Below are 21,152 nucleotides of genomic sequence, written 5' to 3'. Positions count from 1 at the left end.
GAAAGATTGATGACGAGGACTTCCTCCAGAGCTAATAGGGAGAGAGAAAAGGGAGAGAGAAAGCCTTCCCCTTGAGCCACCACCCTGAATTCGGACTTGTAGCCTACTAGACTGTGAGAGAATAAACTTCTCTTTGTTAAAGCCATCCACTTCTGGTACTTCTGTTATAGCAGCACGAGATGACTCAGACAGGTATCAAAGCAAATCTTAGTACTTTCTTCATGTTTTCTGAATGACTGGCTATATCATGAGACTAAAGCAGGGAAACACCTTCTTAAGTGGCTTGACTACATAGTCCCACGTATGCAGTTACAGCACAGCAATAAATCAGCTAAGTTAAGGATAACGGCTTGACTGGAAACATCTTTTTGTGAATACAGACCTTACCTTTTCCCAATTCCAGCCGCCTGTTCTTCAATGAACACAATTTGAGAAAGAGGAATGGCCATGCAGCATTCCTAAGAAGAAATCAACAGAAAACAAGACTCATAAGACTTGTCGGAAATCCTTGTTTTGTAGCATTTAATAGAGTATCATTTACCTATAAGATACTCAATAATGAAAACAATTTAAAAATGTTATTTTATTCCTTAAATGAACTTACGAAAAATTAAATAAAAACAATAGTGCAATGGCATTTTGCTCTGTGGAAGAACATTGAAGTTAAGTTTAAACATAGCTATAACTACCTTTGTTTTTATAGTAGGTACTTTTTAAAAAAAAATTTATTGCGGCAAAATATATATTTAAAAAATTGCTGTTTTAAAGTGTACAATTCAGTGACATTAACTACATTCACCATGTCGTGCCACCATCACTACCACTCATTTCCAAAAGGTTTCAGCAACAACTCCCACTTCCCTCCCCCGCTGCCCAAGGCCCTGGTAATCACAACTTTCATCTCTATGCATTTGCCTATTCTAGATATTTCATACATTGTTTGTCCTTTTGTGTCTGACTTATTTCACTTAGTGTAATGTTTTCAAGGTTCATCCCTGTTCTAGCATATATCAGAACTTCATTTTTCTTTATGGCCGGGTAACATTCCATTGTATGCATGTACCATATTTTGTTTGTCCTTCACCTGTTGATGGACAATTGGGTTGTTCCCACCTTCTGGTTATTGTGAATAGTGCTACAACAAACACTGGTGTGCAAGTATCTGTTTGACTCCCTGCTTTCAACTCTTTTGGGAATACACCTAGGAGTGGAATTGCTGGGTCATATGATAGTTCTATGTTTAACTTTTTAAGGAACCACCAAACTGTTTATCACAGCATGGCAGCTGCACCATTTTACATCCCCACCAACAAAGCACAAGGATTCCAATTTTTCCCCATTCTCGCCAAGACTTGCTATTTTCCGTTTTTCTGATAATAGCCATCCTAGTGGGTATGAGAAGCACTGGTGGCACAGTGGCTAAGAGGTTGGCTGCTAACCAAAAGGTCAGAGGTTCAAATCCATCAGCCACTCCTTGGAAGCCCTATGGGACAGTTCTACTCTGTCTTGTTGGGTCGCTATGAGGCAGAATCGACTCAACGGGAACAGTTTTTTTTTGTTTTGTTTTGGTTAGAGGGTATGTTGGTCCTTTTTTGTTTGTTTGTTTGTTTAGAGGATATGAATAGTGGGTACATCTTTCAAAAATAATATTTATATGAAAACATTTTCACATAATAATCACTTAGAAAACAAAAATTCAAACAGATAATCTGAACAATTTTAAGGAGTGTGTTATATGGGTGATTTTCTTCTTTATAATTTTCTATATTTCACCTCCAAACACATACAATTTTTAACAAAAAATACTGACATACCTTCCCTTTATGAGTATATCTAATTTTTTATAATATTATATATTACTGACATATAACAGGTCTAAGGATTTGTCCAAATTGGCCTCTTTATATGATATTCAAAAAATTATATTAAGACTAATTACTTTATAAACATATAGTTTAAGGACAACACCTCACCATAAAAAGATTGCTTTACAGAATGTATATTTCTTTTTAAAGAAGTAAACAGCATTAGAAGTCTAGTGCACGCATTCTAGGTATAGAAAACTGTCCCCAAGAGGGCAAAATTTGGCTCTTGAGTAACAAAAAAAGTCTTAGTGCAATGGTTAGAGGCCTTTGAAAGGGCCACAATAGACTAGTTTACCTGTGGTATTAAAATTTCATGGGGCAGGAGGGCATGTGTAGGAAAAAAACATAGACAAGATAGCTTATCTTACTGGAAAGGCTGAAATTGAGATATATCTACATACTTTCAAATTAAAGCTCTTTGGAATAGAGGTATCAACTCTACATAGACATAACCTGCTCTCCTTTCCTGGAATTAAAAAGCAAGGGGGTTTTCCCCTTGCTGAGTGACCTAGAGGCAGTTTTTCTCAACATCTAGGTAAAAGCATGCATTTCATGGCAGAACTATCCATCTGATTCTCACCAACAACCTGGGAGAACAAACTGTTCTGAGGACATAAGCCTTTTTTACGGACCTTTCACAACTAATGAGAGGTTCTTACAGAAGGAATAATCAGGGATGGAGCAGGATTTCAGTGGTGATTACAAAAAAGGAATCACCATGATCTCCCATCTAGTAACTATATAGGCTTCTCTAGAGCCGAATAAGGGACAACACTCTAACTCTTCCAACTCCATTCGGAGGGCTCATATGACAACACCCTAACTCCCCACCTGCACTCCATCCAGACAGTCCATGTGACAACACCCTAACTCTCCGCCTGTACTCAATCCAGAGAGTTCATGTGACAATATCCTAACTCCCCACTTGCACTCCATCCAGACAGTCCACGTGAACAACACCCTAGCTCCCCACCTGCGCTCCATCAGGAGAGCTTGTGACAACACCCTAACTCCCCACCCGTACTCCATCCTGAGAGCTCATGTGACAACACCCTAACTTCCCACCTGCACTCCATCCAGACAGCCCATGTGACAACACCTAGCTCTCCATCTGCACTCCATCCAGATAGCCTATGTGACAACACCCTAGCTCCCCACCTACACTCCATCCTCAGAGCTCATATGACAACACCTTAGCTCCCCACCTGCACTTCATCCAGACATCCCATGTGACAACATCCTAACTCCCCAACTGTACTCCATCCTCAGAGCTCATGTGACAACACCCTAACTCCCCACCTGCACTCCATCCTCAGAGCTCATGTGACAACATCCTAGCTCCCCAACTGTACTCCATCCTCAGAGCTCATGTGACAACACCCTAGCTCCCCACCTGTATTCCATCAGCAGAGCTCATGTGACAGCACCCTAGCTCCCCACTTGTGCTCTATCCAGAGAGCCCACGTGACAACACCCTAACTCCCTACCTGCACTCCATCCAGGGAGCTCATTTAGGGTACACTCTTTTGACATTCTGAAAATGAAAATTTATTGCACCCATTTACACTTTTGCCAAAAAGGAAAAGAAAACCCTTAGTGATTCTAAACCTAGGACAGATGCAGAAAACTGGCTTACATGATTTTTCTGATCTCTCCAAATCAGTCGGTGTGTACTAAGAAGGAGGGTCCCGGCATCAAATTTTATCTAGAAAGATAAGATTATCACAGATATTAATAACATGTCCAGACGTTCTTGTGACTTATACAAGTTACTCATATAAACATTTTAGAATTATGTTTATCACAAATTTAAGAGAAGCAATGCTATATGCTTCATGAGTTATATATATGTATATGCATACATACATATATACACACACACACACATATATATACATACAGCTTTGATAGAATTAGGTACAAATTGCAAACAAATTAGATGTGTACCAGGGCAGTGGTTAAACAAGTTATGATACATCCATAACAGGGAATCCATGCAGAAGTAAAAATGAACGATGAAGTAGAGCTATATGGACTATCACGGAATTCTAAGATAGAGTTAATGAGAAAAAAAAGCAATCTGTGGCATATCACAAGTAATATAATCATATATCTATTCCCCAAAAATATGTGTGATATATACATCTACACACACATATAGTGTATTTTCATGCAAATAATGCACATATTATACGTTTTTTGCCACCACACTCCCACCCCCAAATGTTATTTACCTAAGGAGCTATGCCAATTTTTTTTTTTTTACATGTTGCTGACTTCTATTTCTGATCATATGGTGTCTTAGTCATCTAGTGCTGCTGTAACAGAAATACCACAAGTGGATGGCTTTAACAAAGAGCAATTTATTTCCTCACAGTAAAGTAGGCTACAAGTCCAAATCCAGAGTGTCAGTTCCAGTGGAAGGCTTTTTCTCTCTGTCAGCCTTCTCGTCAATCTTCCCCTGGACTAGGAGCTTCTCCGCACAGGGACCCCAGGTCCAGAGGACATGCTCTGCTCCCATCATTGCTTTCTTAGTAGTACGAGTTCCCCCCTCTCTGCTAGCTTCCCTTTCATCTCTTGCAAAATAAAAAATAGTACAGGCCACACCCCAGGGAAAGTCCCTTTACATTGGATCAGGGATGTGACCTGGTAAGGGTGTTATAATCCCACCCCAATCCTCTATAACATAAAATTACAATCACAAAATGAAGGACAACCACACAATACTGGGAATCATGGCCCAGCCAAACTGATACACACATTTTTGGGGGAACATAATTCAATCCATGACACACGGAAACTTCACTTAAGGTAGGTATTGATTTTATATTATTTGAAATTTAAGCCAAAATTATTTACCAATAGATCGTAAGTGATATACAAAATTTAACTTTTATAATTTTCTAATAAAATATCACCATCATTCTCATGAATGGACCAGTAGAAACACCATGTTGAAACCAAAGAGTATGAATGCACGAAGAACTACAGAAGTAACATTTTCAGACTATTTTTATACACACAAACAAAAGATGAAAGAAAATGAACAGAATGAGATCCATATGGGGCAGTTCTACTCTATCCTACAGGGTCACGATGAGTCAGAACTGACTAGACGACACTGGGTTTGGTTTTTATTTTTGCGGGGGGTAATATGTGAGGAAACCTGCTATGGCTGCAACCCAAAGGGTCGGCGGTTCAAATCCTCCAGGCGCTCCTTGGAAACTCTATGGGGCAGTTCTACCCTGTCCTGTAGGGTCGCTATGAGTCGGAATCGACTCGAGGGCACTGGGTTTTTTTTTTTTTTTTTTAATATGTGAGGATGAGTGAATGAAGTCAAAATGTGTTGTCACATGAGCTTTTCTGATGGAGTGTGGGTGGGGAGTTAGGGTGTTGTCACATGAGCTCTCCCGATGGAGTGTGGATGGGGAATTAGGGCGTTGTCACATGAGCTCTCTTGGATCAAGTGCAGGTGGAGAGTTAGGGTATTGTCACATGACCTCTCTGGACGGAACGCAGATGGGGAGTTGGAGTGTTGTCACATGAGCTCTCTGGATGGAGTGTGGATGGAGGTGTTAGGGTGTTGTCACATGACCTCGCTGGAGGGCTCCACAGACATCGAATGCCTTTCACCTCTGCCTAGACCTGTGTGGGCCCATTCTACAGCATAGGTCCTCATTAGCATAGTATAGCAGGGTATATACCTGAAGCCTATTCTCAACTGCAACAGCTAAAGGGGAGTGACAGGTTTGTAACATTTGCCACCGCCCTATCCATTAAGCAGCGTCCTCACCCACCCACACCAGTGGCCTGAGGGTTGGCAGCTTCACCCACCACAACTAGCCACCTATGACAGGGATCTGAGAATAAGCAGTGTCTCCCAGTCCTTACAGCCAATAGCACTGGATGCCCAAAGTTTGGCTGCAAAACCCATCCACCTACGTCGCACTCGGGGCAGCCATCAGCCCCCACCTTCTTTAGCACATTAACCCCCTACTACAGCCAGATACCTGTGCCTGCTCCAATCACCCCTATGTAGCCCTGCCCATCTAGGACAGCAGGTGACAGCCTGCACCACACACTCGGTGACCAACAACCTGGACACCTGAGTTGAACTGACACAAGTAAATGGACTCCTGGGCTCACATACCTAGTAGCAGCTCTAACCACCTCGTGACAGTACGTGCGAGCTTCAAAGCCGCCAATAATCAAAGTAGCTCATGTGCCCAGCCTATTTGGGCATATCAGAACAAAACAACAAGCTAGGACACAGTTAGCAAACATCCAATAAATAAATAACTTATTGATGGCTCAGAGACAACAGTGAATGTCAAATCACATAAAGAGGCAGACCAGGATGGCTCCAGCAAGTGACCAAAACAAAGAACCAGGAAACCTCCCAAAAGAAGAGAAGGTCCTGGGATTACCAGAGGTAGATAGCAAAAGATTAATATACAGAGCTCTTCAAGATCAGGAAAGAGATCAGGCAAAAAGCAGACCAAGCAAAGGAAGACAAAGACAAAGCAATAGAGGAATACAGGAAGGTTGTTTAAGGGCAGGAAACACTGGTGGCCTAGTGGTTAAGAGCTACAGGTGCTAACTAAAAGGTTGGCAGTTCTAATCCACCCAGCGCTCCATGGAAACCCTATGGGAGCAATTCTACTCTGTCCTATAGGTCTCTATGAGTCAGAATCAACTCAATAACAATGGGTGTACAGGAGCAAAATGACAAATTTAACAGGCTGCTAGAATCCACAGAGACAGTAAATAGCAAATACAAAAGATTAACAATAAACTTCAGAATTACACAACTCAGTAGAAAGCCATAGCAGAAGGATTGAGGCTATGGAAGTCAGAATTAGTGAGACTGAAGATAAAGCTCTTGACCCCAATTTATTTGAGGAAAAATCAGACAAAGAATTAAAAAAAATTAAGAAACCCTAAGAATTCTGTGGGACTCTATCAAGAGAAATAACTTACAAGTGCTTGGAGTACCAGAATGGGGGGTGGGGTGTGCGGAGAGGAAACGACAGAAAATATAGAAACAATTGTTGGTGATTTGTTGGCAGAAAACATTCCTGAAATCATGAAAGATGAGAAGATACCTATTCAAGAAGCTCATCAAACCTACACAGAGTCGATCCCAAAAGAAAGTCACCAGGACATATTATCATCAAACTTGCCAAAACCAAAGATAAAGAGAGAATTTTAAGAGCAGCTAGGGGTAAACGAAAAGTCACCTACAAAGTACAGTCAATAAGACCAAGCTATGACTACTCCGCAGAAACCATGCAGGCAAGAAGGCAATGGGATGACATACATAAAGCCTTTTAAGAAAAAAAATTACCAACCAAGAATTATATACCCAGCAAAACTATCTCTCAAATATGAAGGCAAAATGAGGGCATTTCCAGATAAACATAACTTAAGGGAATTTGTAGAAACCAAACCAAAATTATAAGAAATACTAAAGAGTGTCCTCCAGTTAGAGAATCAATAATATCAGATAACAACCCAAGACTAGAACACAGGACAGAACAATCAGATATCAACCCAGATAGGGAAGTCACAAAAATAAGTCAAAGATAAAACACTGAAAATAGGGAAACAGAGATGTCAATATGTAAAAGATGACATTAAAACAAAAAGAGGAACTAAATACTGTAGTCATAAACTTTCACATGGAGAGGAAATTAAGGCAATATCAAGAAATAAAAGATTTAGTTTAAACTTAGAAAAATAGAGGTAGATTTTAAGGCAACTACAAACAAAACAAACCTGCACATCAAAATAAAAAAAGAAAAACAAAGACTCAGCAAATACAAATTCAACAACAGTGAAAAAGATGAAAATACATAAATAAAAATGACGCAGCACAGAAAATTAAGTGGAACAAAGAAACTGTCAATACCCCCCCAAACATACATCAAAACGACAGCAGTAAACTCATACCTATCGATAATGACACTGAATGTAAATGGACTAAATGCACCAACAAAAAGGCAGAGTGGCAGAACGGATTAAAAAAATGATCTCTCTACATGCTGCCTACACGAGACATGCTTTAGACTCAAAGACACAAACACTCACTCAAAGAATGGAAAAAAAATATATCAAGCAAACAACAATGAAAAAAGAGCAGGAGTGGCAATATCTGACAAAATAGCCTTTAAAGCAAAATCTACCACAAAGGATAAGGAAGGACACTATATAATGATTAAAGGGTCAATACACCTGGAGGACAAAACCACCATAAATATTTATGCACCCAACAACAGGGCTCCAAAATACATAAAACAAACTCTAACAGCATTGAAAAGAGAAATGGACAGCTCGACAATAATAGGAGACTTCAACACACCACTTTCAGTGAAGGACAGAACATTCAAAAAGAAGCTCAATAAAGATACTGAGACAGACTGGTTTAACTGTGCTGACAGAACAAAAGAGCTGTTAAAAGATTACCATCTAGAAGTTGGGTAAACAGGAACCATGCCCTGTCAACAGGAGATAAGGTGAAAACAACCCATGAATTATCATCTCCTTCTTAGTGTTTTTCTTTTTTTTTCTTAGTGTTTTTCTAGTCCCCTCCCCCTTTACAGGCTCCTGCATGCACGCAAGAATAAAATGCGACCGCTGTTTAACCTTCCTTAGCCCTCCAAAGATGGTGATGTACTGCCAAAGATCAGTGCACTTGTGCCATACCCCATAATAAATGATGCCAAGGGCTGCTGAGAGGACTCCATCTTGAATATCAGCAGGTTCCACCTTGGATTCCAGATGTGCATGCAACCTAATTAGCATGCACCGCCATTCTGAGAAGTACCTACCCCTTGAAAGAAGCCCACTAAATATTCATTACTGTCTCCACCAAACCCATATAAGCCCTAGCCTTGCTTCCCTTTTCGAGTCAGTCTTTTGGAGAGGCTTAGTCCCCCACTGACTCCTTTTGTTTGACTCAAGCAAAATAAACCCTGCTGAAGCTAAGTGTGTTCTTACTTGGGAAAAGACAAGCACCCTTTGTGTCAGACTGGCGATTGGTAACAAAATTTGGCGAGCCAGCCAGGAGACTAGTGGCTCAAATTAGCCCCCCATTAGGGGACGCAGACCAGAGGGACGGAGCCTCCAGAACGGACCTCTACTCAGAGACAAGCAGCTGCCCAGACCTTTTTTTGTCTGGTGTCTCCTCGAAGCAGTAAGTTAGGGAGACTCTGCCCCTCAGTCCTCTTTACCCCTTCAGCAACTTTTATTATCCTTTTTCTGTGTACCTTGTCTCCCGTTTTTTACTCTCTTCTTTTTTCCTCTTTCCATCAAACAGGTCACGAGCCCCAATGAAGGGGGGTTCGTGGAGAGCATTCCAGTCATTTGCCTTTCACAAAAGGAGAGTTGGGAACAAGGAGTAAGGCCTTGTTAGGGGCTCATCACCCCACATCCCAAGGGTGGGTCATGGACCTCAGACAGAGCCACAGAGAGCACCCACTGAGTGGGCCAGGAACCACACCAGAGGGTCACCGGAGCACTCCAGTAAGTTGAGGGGGGTCACAAGCCTCCGGTAGGAGGAGGCCGTGGAGAGTGCTCTGATGCAGGTCACGTACCCCAGCGGGAGGCCATGGAGAGTGCTCCGATGGTCTACTTCCTTGATTTTTTTCTTTCCTTTCATTTTAAACTATTCTCTCAGGAGGCCGTCTATTGGTCTCTCATGCTCCAGTTTTTTTCTCTCTTCTTCTTTCCTCTTTCCACCAAATGGCTCGCAAGCCCCAACAAAGAGGGGTTCGTGGAGAGCGTTTCGGTCATTTGCCTTTTGTGAAAGGTGAGCTGGAGACAAGGAGTGAGTCCTTGTTAGGGGCTCATCACCCCATATCCCAAAGGTGGGTCACAGACCTCAGATAGAGCCATGGAAAGTGCCCACCAAGTGGGCCACAAACCGCACCAGAGGGTCACAGCGAGCACTCCGGTAAACTGAGTGGGTTACAAGCCTCTGATAGGAGGCCACGGAAAGCACCCCAGAACAGGTCATGCATCCCCATGGGGAGGCTTTGAAAGTGCTCTGATAGTCTACTACCTTGACTTTTTTTTTTTCTTTCCTCTCGTTTTTAAACTATTCTCTCAGGAGGCCCTTCTATTGGTCTCTGGTGTCATCTAGTAGAAATCCTGGCCATCTGCCCAGTCAGTATGTTTTTGACTCTTCAGTACTTTTCTTTCTTGTGTCCTTACATATGGGGGCCTGAAGTTTGTGGTTGCTTTTGCAGGGTTTCGATTCTTAATTGTTACCCAGTTCAGTTCCATCATTGCATTTGTGACCGCAAGGAGGAACCCTTGGTCTTGGTGACTCTAGAGTTTGGGCAGGCATGTGAGTGTGTGGTGGCCATCGTTTTTGTCTGTCTGGATGTTGTCTGTCTCTGGTTGGTGCACCCTGGTTCTGGGGAGGGGATGCAGACATCTCTATCTGTTTAGATTGGGAGATTGAAGCCCCTCTGTCTGGTATTGGGGATAGGAGGCATCTGGAGGGTTGAAGTGCACATTCAGATATTCCTAATAATGTGTTAGACCTCACTAATATCATCCTCATTTCCCTTCCCCAAAATGCCACAATCAATCAGTTTAACCTCATAGACATAAACAAACACTCCACCCAACAACAGGCAAGTATACACTGTTTTCCTAGGCACACGGAATATTCTCCAGAATAGACCGCACATTAGGCCACAAAGCAAGCCTTAACAGAATCCAGAACATCGAAATATTACAAAGCATCTTTTCTGACCATAAAGCCATAAAGTAGAAAACAATAACAGAAAAAGCAAGGAAAAAAAATCGAATAAATGGAAACTTGAACACCTTGCTCAACAACTACTGGGTTACAGAAGAAATTAAGGACGGAATAAAGAAATTCATAGAATCAAGTGAGAATGAAAACACATCCTACCAGAACCTTTGGGACACAGTGAGACAGTGCTCAGAGGTCAATTTATATCAATAAATGCACACATCCAAAAAGAAGAAAGGCCCAAAATCAAATCAGTCTTAACCCAGAACTAAAGCCATTCCCAAAGCCAACTCTTTAGACAAAGATTAGACTGGACTATAAAACATAAAATAATACGAAGAGTGTGCTTCTCATTTCATGTAAATACACAAGGCTAAATGGGCAGCTCCTGTCTGGAGGCGGGATAAGAAGCAGAAAGGGATAGGAGCTGGTGGAATGGACACAGGAAACCCGGGGTGGAAAAGGGGAGTGTGCTGTTAGGGATTGCAACTAAGGCCACAAAACAATATGTCTATAAATTTTTGTATGGGAAATTAACTTGAGCTGTATGCTTTCACCTAAAGCACAATAAATTAAAAAAAAAAAAAAAATCCAATATTGCACTTCTATTGACCCAATAATTACACTTCTAGGGGTTTATCCTACAGATAAATTCACACGTGTGCAAGGTATACTGTGTGCCATCTAGCCGATTCCAACTCATAGTGAGAGCAGAGCTACCTCAGAGGGTTTTCTAGGCTGTTTTCTTTATGGAAGCAGATCTCCAGGTCTTTTCTCCTAAGCAGAAACTACCGACCTTTCAGTTAGTAGCCAAGTGTTGTAACCACTGCACCACCAGGGCTCCTGAAGATGATATATAAACTCCTTGCCATTGAGGCAATTCCAACTTAGAGCGACCCTAGAGGACAGACTAGAACTGCGTCATAGAGTTTCCAAAGCTTGTAATCTTTCTCTTGCAGAGCACTTGATGGGTTCAAACCACAGACCTTGCCATTAGCAGCCAAGTGCTTAACCACTGCACCAGAACTCCTTAAGATGATATATAAAAATCCATTGCCATCAAGTTGATTCTGACTCATAGTGGCCCTATAGTACAGAGATGAACTGCCCCATTGGGTTTACAAGCAGCGGCTGGTGGATTCAAAGTGCCGACCTCTGGGCAGCAGCCAAACACTTAACCACTGCACCAACAGGGCTCACTATGTTATTCATTGCTATTTGTAAAAGCAAAAGATAGGAAACAATTTAAACGTCCATCAATAGGAATATGTACCTCCACACAATGGACTACTACACGTTCATTAAGAAGAATATACATACTGTACATTTATATATTTACTGTATTTGATAAAATCTAAGATGCCAGTGGCTGCAAGATGTATCCTAACTCAGAGTTGTTAAAAATGTAAAAAAAAAAAAAAAAAAGTGCTTTCAGTTAAAATATGGAATTGTTAGTAGACCATTAAGTGGAAAAGGCATGGTTAAGAAGAGTATGCATAGTATATTACAAATGTGTATTTCAAAAAAGAAAACGCTATCTTTCACACAAATACCTGTTGTATACATATACACGTTCTCTAGAATGGTAACACTGGTTGACTCTGAAAAGAACTGGTAACCAACAGACAGGGTGAGAGAGAAACTTTCAACTTTATACTCTTTGAGGTCAGTCTTTTGAACTTTGTATCCTGGGACTTGTATTACCTACTCAAAATATGCATTTAAAAAACTTTTTAAACTACAATACAATCACAAAGGTAAGTCTTTAGGTCTTTTGGTCCAAATCTTTAATCCTCATAATTTGTTATTATGCCCTGAAAATGACATAAGTCAGTTTTAGAAATGAAACCTAAGAAATTAATAAATCAAACCCTTTCATTTCTGTTAAAAACAAGAAATATACTGGAAGTTTCTCTTTAATTACTAAAAAGTAGGAATTTGCCATAAGGCAGGACTTGGCTACTCCTTTCTGGGAGTCTTTAGTTATTTCTAAAGTTACAAGGCTGGTCCGTGTGTAAGACTATCTCCTAACACCAACTCTAAGGAAAGCGCTGCCGTGAGTGTCCAGTTGACCACAAACAATAATTTCAGTTTCATATAGTACGGCTGCCTCAGTCATCTAGTGCTGCTATAACAGAAATACCACAGGTGGATGGCTTTAACAGGAGAAATTTATTTCCTCACAGCAAAGTAGGCTAAAAGCCCAAATTCGAGGAGTCAGCTCCAGGGAAAGGCTTTCTCTCTGTCAGCTCTAGAAGAAGGTCCTTGTCCTCAATCTTCCCATGGTCAAGGAGCTTCTCGGGAGGAGCAGGGACCCTGGGTCCAAAGGACACACTCTGCTCCTGGTGCTGTTTTTTAGGTGGTATGAGGTCCCACTGTCTCTCTGCTAGCTTTTATCTTTTATATTTCAAGCGATTGCCTCAAGACACAATCTAGTCCTGTAGGTTGAGTCCTGCCTCACTAACACAACTGCCACCCATCCTCCCTCATTAACATCATAGAGGCAGAATTTACAACATACAGGAAAATCACACAATACTGGGAATCATGGCCCAGCCCAACTGACACACACATTTTTGGGCGGACGGAATGCAATCCATGACAGTGGTTGAAAATGTGACGTTAAAAAAAAAAAAAATTAGAACATATTATATACCATTAAAAAAAAAAAAACCCATTACTGCTAAGTCCAATCGGACTCACAGCAGCCCTGCAGGGCAGAGTGTAACCGCCCACAGGGTTCCCATGGCTGTAGATCTTTGTAGAAGGTGATGGCCACATCTTTCTTCTGCTGAGCAGCCAGTGGATTCGAACCACCGCTGACCTTTCAGTTAGCAGCCCAGTGTTTGAATCACTGTGCCACCAGCGCTCCAGATTATATACCATACTCCAGTAAAAATAACCATATATTTAATTATGTATGCAGTTGACACTAAATATATTTCAAGATACTCACGATATTAATACAGAAAAAAGTAGATTTCAAAATAGCATACATAGCATGACTACACACACACATGCACAATAACATATGCACACGGAATACAAAAAAATAGTTGTTTATGGGTGGTAGTATTTCAAGTTTCTTCTTTCGGCTTAACTATACTTAAAAATTTTATTACTTATCTAGTAAAATAAAAAGTTAAATTTGATATAGACATATCTGAAGTGTATATAAATTATTTTTTGTTAAATCAAGCACACACAGAAACATTTTTCAAAAAAGACCCTGCATAACAACCAACACACTTTTTTTACATACATTTTAAAAAGTGTTTTCTAAAAGTAAGCAACGAAGGAGCCCTAATGGTGCAATTGTTAAGCGCTTGGCTACTAATTGAAAAGTCGGCAGTTCAAACCCACCAGCTGCTCCATGGGAGAAAGGTGTGGCAGTCTGCTTCCATAAAGAGTTTCAGCCTTGGAAGCCCATGGGGCAGTTCTACTTCATCCTATAGGGTCGCTATGAGTTGGAATCGAGTCGACAAAAAAGGGCTTTTTGCTTTTTTAAGCTATGACTATATTACTAATGTTTTAATAATACAGATAATCAACCTTAGCGATAAAAGAGACCCGCTAAACCACCTAGTTTAAATACGCTATGTGAGAGATTATTCCACCAAAGTACTTCAACACTTCAGAGAAAAGACCTTACAAAGTTGCGCGTCTTCCTCAGAATCAGGAAGAACACACAGGTACTCCCCACACTTAGTGCAACCTGGCTTCAAATGTTTTTGCTAATCTTGTTTATGCAAAACAAAATCGTTGAGTTTAAGAAATTTTTAAAAATCTCTTTTTTTCCAATGAGTGAAGATTTCCCTTTTCTGAAAGCAAATATATTATTAACATGAGAGTACATGAGGTCACACTGGAGCACAATTGCTCTAAGAAATTGCATTTTATCTTACTGAAATCCGAGCATAAGGATGTGCATGTAAAACTCAAGCCAGGGTATGCTCCATTGCTATGTCAATTAACAAATGTAAAATGTTGCTGTTGTAAATGAAGAAATTGTGTAATCGTTCCCTTCAGGTATTCCAATGGATTATGATCTAAACTTGATAGACAAGTTTAGGCCCGTTTGCTTCCAACACTCAACACTGGAATCATTATAACTATTTAAAAGCTGATCTAATGCAAGCACTCACAGAATAAGTTCTTATTCTATTTTTGTTTAACATTTTTCTGGTTATAAAAGTAATATATGTGCATTATTGAAAACTCGGAAAGTATTTTTTAAAAAATCTTCAAAAGAAAATGAAGTCACTCATAATCATAGCAGCCAGTGTTAAGTGTTAACTCTAGCATTTTGGGATTATTTATATATAATTATTCATTCAGTCATTCTCTCTCTCTGTGCGTGCGTGCGCGGGCACGCAGAGGTCATTCCAGTAGTTATGTTCTATAAAGTCACCGTGAACACTGAATCAGTGAATACCGAGCCACTGTCCCTAGCGGAAATATAGGGTTAAGTTCCTGCAAGCTTCTGGTCACATTTTTGTCAATAATCAATATGTAACCTTGTTTTATGTGTTTCTGTTAAAAAAAAACACCTTATTTAATACCTATTTCTCACAAATGATTAATAATACGCAGTATTTCTTGAAAATAACACACTAGCCAGGAATGGTTTAACAGTTTCCTGACCCTGAGTGTGACTGTAAATTTGTTACCATAAATTTCTTTGGCTTTCCCCCTCGATGCGATGCTGTCCACAACACTACTTTTATGTTCACTATGCTATTTTAGGGACCCTTGGTAGCACAGTGGTTAAGCGCTTGGCTGCTAACCAAAAGGTCCAAGGTTCGAAACCACCAGCCACTTCGAGGGAGAAAGATGTGGCAGTCTGCTTCCATTAAGATTACAAACTTGGAAACCCTATAGGGCACTTCTACTCTATCCTATGGGGTCACCGTGAGTCGGAATCACTTGATGGCAGTGGGTTTGGTTTTGGATGCTGTTTTTATCAGTCATCATCTCAAGAGTCCACAAATTTAGGCACTTTTCCACCTCTTTATCATGTGCTCTAAAAGCTCTTCTAGCACTCCAGGGCAGGGAGGTCTCGTGTACAGGCTGGCAGATTTCCTTCTTTTTTTCTGGATGTACCATACTGTTGCTTAATTAACACTGAACTTACAGCCAACAGCCCTGTAACTCACGCCTGAAAGAAGCTCTTCTAATGCATATTTTCTTCATATGGCACATCACAGCCTTCTTGGCTTAGGGACACGAGACAGCACGCCAGCACTACGCTTGGGGGCCATTTTAAACAACGAAATAACCAACAAAAACCACAAAAATGCAGAAAGTGTGGCATGAAATAGACCGTGAAAAGCACACTTGTTCACAGTATGAGTGCCGAAGCAAGAAGGCAGAGCATCACCTTGTTCCACCTCAGCTGAGAGCTCAAGCATCAGGCAACTCAAATTTTCTGTTGTTCTGCACGTCTGCAAATGACCAAGACAGTGCTGCAGGTGTTGATCTGGGGGTCACAAATAAATTTTAACAAGTAAACAAATTTGCAAATAGGGACACCCCAAATAAGGACTGATTATATACATACGCATATATATATATACGTATGTATATACGTATATACATATATACATACATATAGTGTCTGTTTTAAACAAAATAAAAACCAGTTGCCATCAAGTCGATTTTGACTCACAATGACCCCATGTGTGACAGAGTAGAACTGTGCTCTGGGGGATTTCCAGTGGCTGATTTTTGAGAAGCAGGTCATTAGGCCTTTCTTCCAAGAACCTCTGGGTAGATTCAAATCGCCAACCTTTTCCTTAGCAGCTGGGCAACTTAACTGCTTATACCACCCAGGGACCCCAGAGGACTACTACTATTCTGCTTCTTAACAGCCCATCATTAGCAATTGGTCATGCTAATGTAGGCATATCATAATTTAATTAGTCAACCCCAATTGTGGACATTCAGACAGGTCCTAATTCTTCCCTATTGGAAATAATGTTGAGATGGGCATCCTTGTACATAATATTTTTATGCATTTCAGATTATTTCCCAAAGGTAAATTCGTAAAAATGAAATAGCTGGCTGAAAGAGAATGTTTTCTAAATTTTTTGGTATGTGCTTCAGACTTACTATTTCACACCACGACTAGCATTCTTACATTATTTTTTAAACTAGCTGAGGCCCTAGGAGCTCCTGGGAACTGAAACAAAGGACCTGTCTACACTGCTTATGAAAACAACTCACTATAGAGTCATAACGGGCACATGAAAACCATGCCTGTGTAAACAAGCAAACACATTTACTCACAGCTCCACCAATTACTGGTTGTGTGACCTTGCAAAAGTCACAATTTTCTCAAGGATAAACTAAGGGTCTCAGTTTCCTCACCTCTGGGAGGATGAGCTCTATTAAACATTTTGTAGAACCTGGCACTGGTGACTGCTATATTTTGAAATGATGCTGCATAGTGAACAAGGCACAGAATTTGGGAGTCCAGTCAAAAGAGATTTAAATTCTGTCTCCCATGATAACTAACTGTGAATCTTACACAAGTCACTTTATCTCTGAGCATGATTTTTCTCACTCAGTAAACTACCACCTCATACTGCTGAGGTTGTATGTAAAACTTATGGCTTTACAAACCAAGAAAACCAAACCAGCTGCCATGGAGTCGACTCCGGCTCATGGCAACCCCATGTGTGTCAGAGTAGAACTGTGCTCCATAGGGCTTTCAATAGCTGACTTGTTAGAAGTAGATCCCCAGCCTTTCTTCCGAGGAGCCTCTGGGTTGATTTGAACTTCCAGCCTTTCAATTAGTAGCTGAGTACTTAACTATTTGCACCACCCAGGGATTCCTCCTCGCACATACTGCTAAACCCAAACCAAACCCATTGTTGCAGTCTACCCTGACTCATAGCAACCCTACAGGACAGAGTAGAACTGCCCTATAGGGTTTCCAAGGCTACAATCTTTACGGAAGCAGACTGCCACATCTTTCTCCCATGGGGCCACTGGTGGATTTGAGCCACCAACCTTTCGGTGATCAGGCAAGCACTTAACCACTGTGCCACCAGGGCTCCTTTGACATACTGTAAAAAACTGTAGGTGCTGTATATTCAGTCAAAAACAAAAATACGTTTCACACCACAGTGAGTCATAAGATACAAGGATGAGTAACACACTTTGTGCCCTCCAGGAGTGTCCAACTGGTCTAGAAGACAGCCATGTACACTCCTGCCCAGGAAATGGGCTGGGATGGAAAGTTACAAAGAAGGCTAAGCAGCCTGGCCTGCAGCCCCTAGGCCAAGAGAGCCAGTGAAAGATTCTGAATGAGATCCGGAGGCTAAAGTGCAACTCTGAGTCTTCAGCACCACATGAGGTCTGGGAGCCCTGCAGCAGGTAAGGAAGCCAGGACCCAGCGCTTTCCCCCAGGAATCAGTCTGGCTCTCAGTCATACTAGGGACCAAACAGCTCAGTAACTGTTTAAGTAGGTCCAGACCTGGGCCACCATAATTAAATGCCCTTTACAATTTCAAGATTCTCTCCCACCCCAGTTTTTAGGAGTTAAGAATTCCTGACCAGATCAAAGGGTCTCAAACTAAGTTTGCCCCAGGGCTTTCTTCTAAAACCTCCGACACTATACCTGCTTCTCTGCTAAAGCAAACAGCAAAAATTTTAAAGGAACAACTAGGATTTGCTGGCTCAGCGATGTTTTATTGTATACATGTACTAACAGTTGTGATTTTATATTGTTTTAAACATATCACAGTTATAGTGCCTGGTGGCAAACGTGTTCCTAACTTGTATATTGTGTGGTGCTCTGAAAAGCTGGTTTCCAGCTTCTCCTGCAGGGAGTGGCTTTGGAGGAGTCTTTGAAGGCCAATCTATCATTGTTAGCGCTCAGCTCTTCTTAGCGTGGAGGCATAATCAAACCACTCAGGGAGGAAACTAAGCTTCCATTTAAAACCATCCCAAAGGTATAAATGGTTGGGGGGAAAAATTAGCTTGTCACTCCAACCAAAAAAAGGTGCAAAACCCAATTTGAGATTAAGGTAATAAAAGGGTTGCAACAGCATGCAGGAGAGACCCAGGTTCAATTCCCAGCTTATGCACTTCAAGCACTGCCACCACTTGTCAGTGGAGGCTTGTGCGTTGCTAAGATGCTGAACAGGTTTCAGAAGCACTTCCAGACTAAGAAGACTAGGAAGAAAGGCCTGGTGAGTTAGTTCCAGTAATCAGGAAATGAAAACCCTATGGATCACAACAGTCAGATCCCACTGTATATGAATCAGGACCCTCTTGAAGGCAGCTTAACAATAATAAGTCCAAGCAAATTATTTAAGGGAACAACTCTGACTCAATAATGTCAGCACTCAAAAAAAAAAAAGTTGCTAAGAAGTCAACCCTGACTTTGGGCAACTTGTGTGCCACAGTAAGTGCCCTAGGGGAGTCAGAAGACTGGCCACCCACTTCAGCTGTGCCCCTTGATAGCTGTGTAACCCCCACCTCCATTACATAGGAGGAAGGAAGCCTAAAGCATCAACCAGAAGAAGCTATGAGTAAAGAAACATATACAAAATGGAGATGTTTCATTAACAAAGTTGCAAGGAATGAGAGGTTGCAAGTGAAAACTTTTAAAAGTGTCAGCTCTAAGTTTAAATAATTTCTCAAATTCCAATTTTATACATTTCATCTAGAACAAGATATTCTGTACTTTCACTCAAGTATTCACAAAATGTTTACAGTACTTACAGTTACTATTTCTCCTCTGAATTTGCAAATGCACCTCCGAAGGCTTATTTCTGTATTTCTGTGGAAAACCAGGACTACTACACCACTTTACAAAACAAACGCTCAAAACTCCCTTCTAAAATAATTAAAAAATAAAAAAAAACAAGAGCCTGTAGCAAAGGCATTCAACGGGGAAAGACACTGATACCTTTTTATGAAACCCTTTCAAAGAAATCTCTCACCCTCTTCCTTCCCCAGGTCAGGTTTTGTAACCCATGCGGACTCCCGTAACGGCCAACCTAAAGCTGGGCAGCTTACAGGCACAGCACTCTCCTAGCAAAAAGGCAGCACTGGCCGGTCCCAGTTATTTTTTATTTATCAGTGTAATTAAAACCCGGCGCGGTGGAGTCGATCCCGACTCACAGGTACCCTATAGGACAAAGAACTGCCCCACAGGGTTTCCAGGGAGCGGCTGCTGGATTCGAACTGCCGACCCTTTGGTTAGCAGCCGAGCTCTTTAACCTCCCTGAAATAATGCCAAAGAAATCTGTCGTCACCATTACTACTCCATGCATGAAAACAATGCGATATTCTCACCAGCATACACAAGCTGTGGAGTCACAAGTACCATCTCAGCGAGGCGGGGGTGGAGGGGGAGCCAGCACGCCCCGCGCTTCCTGGGAACGCTTCCAAAGTCGGAGACGGCACCGTGGGCCCCGCCCGCGCGCTCCAGGCCGCGGGGCGCGGACGCCGGGAGTCAGCGGGATGCGAACCGGCGGCGCGGCGGCCGCTCTCCTGGCCCCGCACCGAGGCGCCAGGGCTGCGGGAGGCCAGCCGGCGGACTGCGCGCCTCCGCGGCCGGGCCAGAGAGCCAGGCCGGGGCCGCAGGGCCGGGCGGACGGAAGGCCGGCCCGGCGGGGACGCGCGTCCGCCGGGGAGCCCGCTTCCGCCAGGCTCTCAGGAGGCCGACCGCGGGTAGGCGACCGCCTTACCTTCTCCTCGCCGTCGTAGATGCGCACCCCGCGCTGCTGGATCACCAGGGTCTCGTTGATCTCCAGGAGGCCGCTGGTCCACAGGAACCGGTCCATGGCCGCTAGGCGGGCTCCACCGCTCACCAGTGCCGGCGCTCCCAAGCCGAGAGCCGAGCGCCAGGCAGCCTGCGGCGCCCCCTGGCGGCGGGCGGCCGTGCAGAGGCGGCAGCGTGGGGGGCGCTGGGAGCGGCCTGGCCGGGGGCGCTGTGGAGAGGACTTGGAGACGTGCTTGGAGCGCCCCCTGGCCGCCTGTCTGCCAACGGCCTTCTCGACCTGCACGTCAACCCCGTTCTTTGTCCAACTGGGTCACAAACCGAGACCATAAAAGTGACTTTGAGGAAGCCCACACCACAGCTTGGACTTCCTTGTTATTCGTAATCCCTGCCTATATGGCAGCTTTCTTGTCACTGCCCAGCATATTGTCGTGCTCATTCAAGGCCGTAAATACTTTTTTTCTCAAACTCACACTTAGGGCATGAACAAGCGCCTTTAAATATTTTCATTTAAACATTTTCAGATTTTAACACGACGGACCTTATGAATTTACTACAGAGAATATTTCAATATATAAACAAACAAAAAAATTAAAAAACCCGTTGCCGTCGGGTCAATTCCTACTCATAGTGACCCTCTAGGACAGAGTAGGGCTGCCCAACATGGTTTGCAAGGAGTGTCTGGTGGATTCGAATTGCCAACCTTTTGGTTAGCAGCTGAGCTCTTAAGCCCTGCGGCCACAATTGTCGTTAGGTGCCTTCAAGTTCAGTTCTAACTCAAAGC

At 42.3% G+C, this 21,152-nt stretch overlaps 1 protein-coding gene across 1 annotated transcript in view; it reads right to left on the bottom strand.

Annotated features, from left to right (window-relative positions):
• Nucleotides 1-20,488, bottom strand: part of VPS36 (vacuolar protein sorting 36 homolog) — a 53,243-nt gene extending 32,755 nt beyond the window's left edge. The window contains exons 1-3 of the mRNA XM_064270189.1: nt 20,337-20,488; nt 3,502-3,570; nt 388-458 (exon numbers count right to left, since the gene is read on the bottom strand). Of these exons, the coding sequence (XP_064126259.1) occupies nt 388-458; nt 3,502-3,570; nt 20,337-20,432 (236 nt within the window). The 5' untranslated portion in view covers nt 20,433-20,488. The remainder of the gene's footprint in view (nt 1-387; nt 459-3,501; nt 3,571-20,336) is intronic.
• Between the last annotated feature and the right edge of the window lie 664 nt (nt 20,489-21,152).

The sequence above is a fragment of the Loxodonta africana genome, chromosome 17, assembly GCF_030014295.1.
Source record: "Loxodonta africana isolate mLoxAfr1 chromosome 17, mLoxAfr1.hap2, whole genome shotgun sequence".
Classification (NCBI taxonomy): domain Eukaryota; kingdom Metazoa; phylum Chordata; class Mammalia; order Proboscidea; family Elephantidae; genus Loxodonta; species Loxodonta africana.
Note: the sequence above shows the minus strand (reverse complement) of the source record. Positions and strands in the feature narration are given on the sequence as shown.